The sequence below is a fragment of the Charadrius vociferus genome, unplaced genomic scaffold (genome assembly GCF_000708025.1).
Source record: "Charadrius vociferus isolate BGI_N301 unplaced genomic scaffold, ASM70802v2 scaffold822, whole genome shotgun sequence".
Classification (NCBI taxonomy): domain Eukaryota; kingdom Metazoa; phylum Chordata; class Aves; order Charadriiformes; family Charadriidae; genus Charadrius; species Charadrius vociferus.
In genome coordinates, this window is record NW_009647481.1 from 1,787,872 (window position 1) to 1,791,595 (window position 3,724).

General features: G+C 48.0%; 1 protein-coding gene across 1 annotated transcript in view; it reads right to left on the reverse strand.

Annotated features, from left to right (window-relative positions):
* Nucleotides 1–222: 222 nt before the first annotated feature.
* FGF18 (fibroblast growth factor 18) overlaps nucleotides 223–3,724 on the reverse strand; it is a 71,359-nt gene continuing 67,857 nt past the window's right edge. The window contains exon 5 of the mRNA XM_009880728.1: nucleotides 223–522. Within this exon, the coding sequence (XP_009879030.1) occupies nucleotides 256–522 (267 nt within the window). The 3' untranslated portion in view covers nucleotides 223–255. The remainder of the gene's footprint in view (nucleotides 523–3,724) is intronic.

Below are 3,724 nucleotides of genomic sequence, written 5' to 3' on the forward strand. Positions count from 1 at the left end.
CCTGTGTGTCATCAACAACAAGAAGTCAATTTAAATAGAGCAGTTCATTTTGTTTTTCAAGTCACAATAAATCCCTAACAGCTTTTCCCCAGCGTTTGCCATCTAGTCTTTTATTACTTTTTTTTAATTTTTATTTTTTTTTAAACACAATGTACAAAAATAGAGCTTCTTCCTTATTTTTAATGTAAAAATATTCCTCTGGTGCAGTTTTTTTTTTTTTGTGGTTTATTATTGTGACACTGTTTTTGTCTATTTTTAACTGGGGTTGGTGGGTCGTATTCTCTTAGTCCTCTTGGTGACTGTTGTGTACTTGAAAGGTTTCTGTATCTCCACTTGCCCCTTTGGGTACCTCTTCATAAAATGTACATCTTGCTGGTTTTCCCGGGTCTTGGGCCCTTTCCGCGGTCTCCCTTTTTTGGTGAATCCAACATACCAGCCCGAATATTTTGCTGACATCAGTGCCGTATAGTTGTTTTCTAAGACTTTTTCAATGAAGACACACTCCTTGCTGGTGCCATCAGGCTGAAAAATGAAAAAAAAAAAAGAAAAAGAAAAAATTCATTATCCAAATGCAAGCGCAGTGATCAAAATCCAATTTGGCATAAATAAAATCATCACATCTGGACCTTGGTTTTGGTTCAAATGTTGTTAATAGGAGCCATAACAAACATCAGCTGAAATAGAAATGAATTAAAAAAAAACAAAAACCCAAAAACAAAACCACGAAAGCATGAAGTCATCATTTCTTTTTTTTTTTTTTTAAAACACTCCTATCCAAGGAGAGAAAGATTTTTCAAAGACAACAGTTAAGTTTATCCAGTCCAGCTCCTTCAATTGCAGGCAAAGCAAGACATTTAGCTTTGCTTTTTCCATTAGGAAAGGAGGGTGAATTGAACTCACACCAGGGAAATATCAAAATCATGAAAAAATAAAAAAAACAGAATCTCATATGGGCCAAACAACAGCGTTGCCACCTCTACCACTCCCTTTTGATATGTTTTCTGAAATATTTTATGGGCTCGCATCCATGATTACCCAAATCCCACTAAAATCATTACAAGCCTTAGTCTAAAGCCTTGGCAGGGCTTCGCAAACTCTCCCCCGCAGCATCCCGGCACCACAGACACCGGGCAACCGAGCCGTGCGTGGGCCTGCGGGGATGAGCCGGAGGGGTGCCGTCGGCATCGAGGTCCCCGACCCCGCTCCAGTCTCCGAATCCCAATGGTTATTGTGGAGCTGCATTGCACGCGCCAGGCTTGGCTCCAACTCGCATCCCCTGGGCAACACCAGTGGTGGAAAGGGCCGTTCCCACACCAGAGCAGCCCCCGAGATGGGCTGGTGTCCCATCGGCATCCCGATGTGATGGGCAGCAGTGTCCTCAGCCACCAGAGCCACCCCAGCTACACTGCCAGAGGGGTGACGCACATGCCCGATGTTACACCTCTGCTCTCTCAGGGTTGCTTTTCGTTTGGAAGAGGGTTTCACCTCCAGTGGCAGAGGGGATGTGGTCCTTCATGTACTAGGTTTGTGGGGCAAGGTTTTGGGATACAGGCTCACTTCAGCCCTGGCTGCTGTCTCAGCTCTGGGTGTTCTGTGGGTTCCGGACAGGGATAAGCGCAGTATGGAGCATCATACGGGACTTAATCTAATGCTCAGCAAAGCCAAAGGAAGGATTTCCATCATAGTATGGAAGTCAACTCCCCAGTGAAGTCAAATAATGAGTTTTTCAGCACTGCGGGGCCGTGCTGACTGCCATGCCTACTACTCAACTCTCTCCATGTGAGGTAAGCAGTACCAGACGCTCTCAGCCATCTCACCCATCCTGTCCCTGGCGGGGACAGGACACCCACGGTAGCGTGACCAGTGCCATGATGGTCGGTCCAGGCTGCAGCGTCTCAGCGCAGGGGCTCATCAGGGCACGACGGCAGGGGTGAGGAGCCCAGCCCCGCACGTTTACCACCCCTTCCCCAAGGCCAGGCCAGCCCGCTCTTTCTCAGAAGCTTTCCTAAAAAGTCCTGCAGCATCACAGCAGAGTTTGGTGCAGTCTGTGGGAAGGGCTGGGGCTGCAGGACAGGAGGGAAGCCCCCCGCGCCGAGCTGGCTCAGGCTTCCCCACACCTCTGATGCCCAAATAACCGCGGACAAGCTACAAATGGACCTGCAAAGGGGAACCATCGGGGAGGATAACCCAAGCAGGGGCAAAGCTTCATCACTGCCAGCCTCCAGGACCAGCCATCCCTCCCCGGCTTAAAACCTCGAGCAGAGCTTCAATTCAATCGGTGCAACCATACGTGATGTTTACCCTAAAATCATTAATCAATTCTGCCTAAGAGGTTTTGTTACCGCAGGTAGGTCCCATGAAGAGGGCAGAGGCATCACAGCAACTTCTGCATCAAACACGCTAATCCAGGGCCCATGTTCCCCATATGTGCCCCCTACATGGGGACAAAGCCAGCTCTGCCATAGGACCGGTGATCTCCATGCCGGGCTAGGCACAAAGGTCCTAATTCTATCATCTGGAGTTAGAAGTTCACAAACGCCGTAATGAACGGCAGAACTGGGCAAAGCTCAGCGGTTCCAGTTCCCGGGGAGGTCGTTCTCCGAGCCCTGGGTTTGATCAAAGCCACATGAGTGGGGAAGGGGGAAATCAGTCGCCACCACGGGGTTCCACCAGGTTTCAATGGGAAGCCATAAAACCAGCCCCAGGTTGCTCAGGGCTCAGCCCACTACAAACCTTTCCCCAATGAATGGAGAATTTTTAAACAATACCGTGGCTGAGTTTCAAATCCACCCAAACCCAGGTGCTGATGAACCGACCGGATCCGTACCGCAGGGGGAGCAGGTAATTGGAAGGGCCGTCTCCCCCACGCTCGTGGAAAGGTCTTGGATTTGAGCCCTGACCTTGTTGCTAGGAGAATTAAGGCGTTTTCATGCAATTTGGGAGGTTTCCGCTTGTACTGCAATGTCAGTTTCTCACGGAAAACCAAGACTGGAATGAAAAGAAAACGTGTGTGTAGGAGGGGGAAGTTATTCTATTAATAACAAAAAAGTATTTACTTATACCTTCAAATTTGCCAACAGAGCCTAAGACGGAGATAGGAGGTGGAGGAATAACAAGGTGCAACTTCAGGCCAACCTCAGGGCTAATTTGAAGTAAACAAGGTGCATGAGATAAAATAACTTCGTTCTGGAAGAGGAAGAGCTAAGTGATTTGATAACATGAAATTACAGCAACATTTACAAGTACCTTGAGATAAATCAGGATAAGGACCCCGCTTCCCCAAACAGAGCATTCCTGTACGTGCTAAGACACGTCAGAGACAGACAAATTTTCGAATACTTACAAGATGATTTTACAGCATCTGTTATAATCCCCAATAGAATAAATCACTCGCACACATTACCTATACCACAGAGAGATGGACCCATGATAATCTATTTGGGGAAAAGGCAATTTATAACGGTTTTCGATAATTTCGAAATGTGTCACCTTAAAATAATTTTTAACTGTCATCACTTAAGGCCTAATCATGTCCCTATTTAAACGGCAGCAAAACACTCATTGGGTCTGTCACCCATCCCTTCGCTCCCCCAAAGAGAGGAGGACGGAAGAGGAAAAGGAGACGGCCTTGGCCGAGCATCGCTCCCCTGCTCCAGCCGCCTGCTCGCCCTTCCCCACCAGCTCATAGGGCAAACACTCGCTGCCGATACGGGGGGGCACCCTC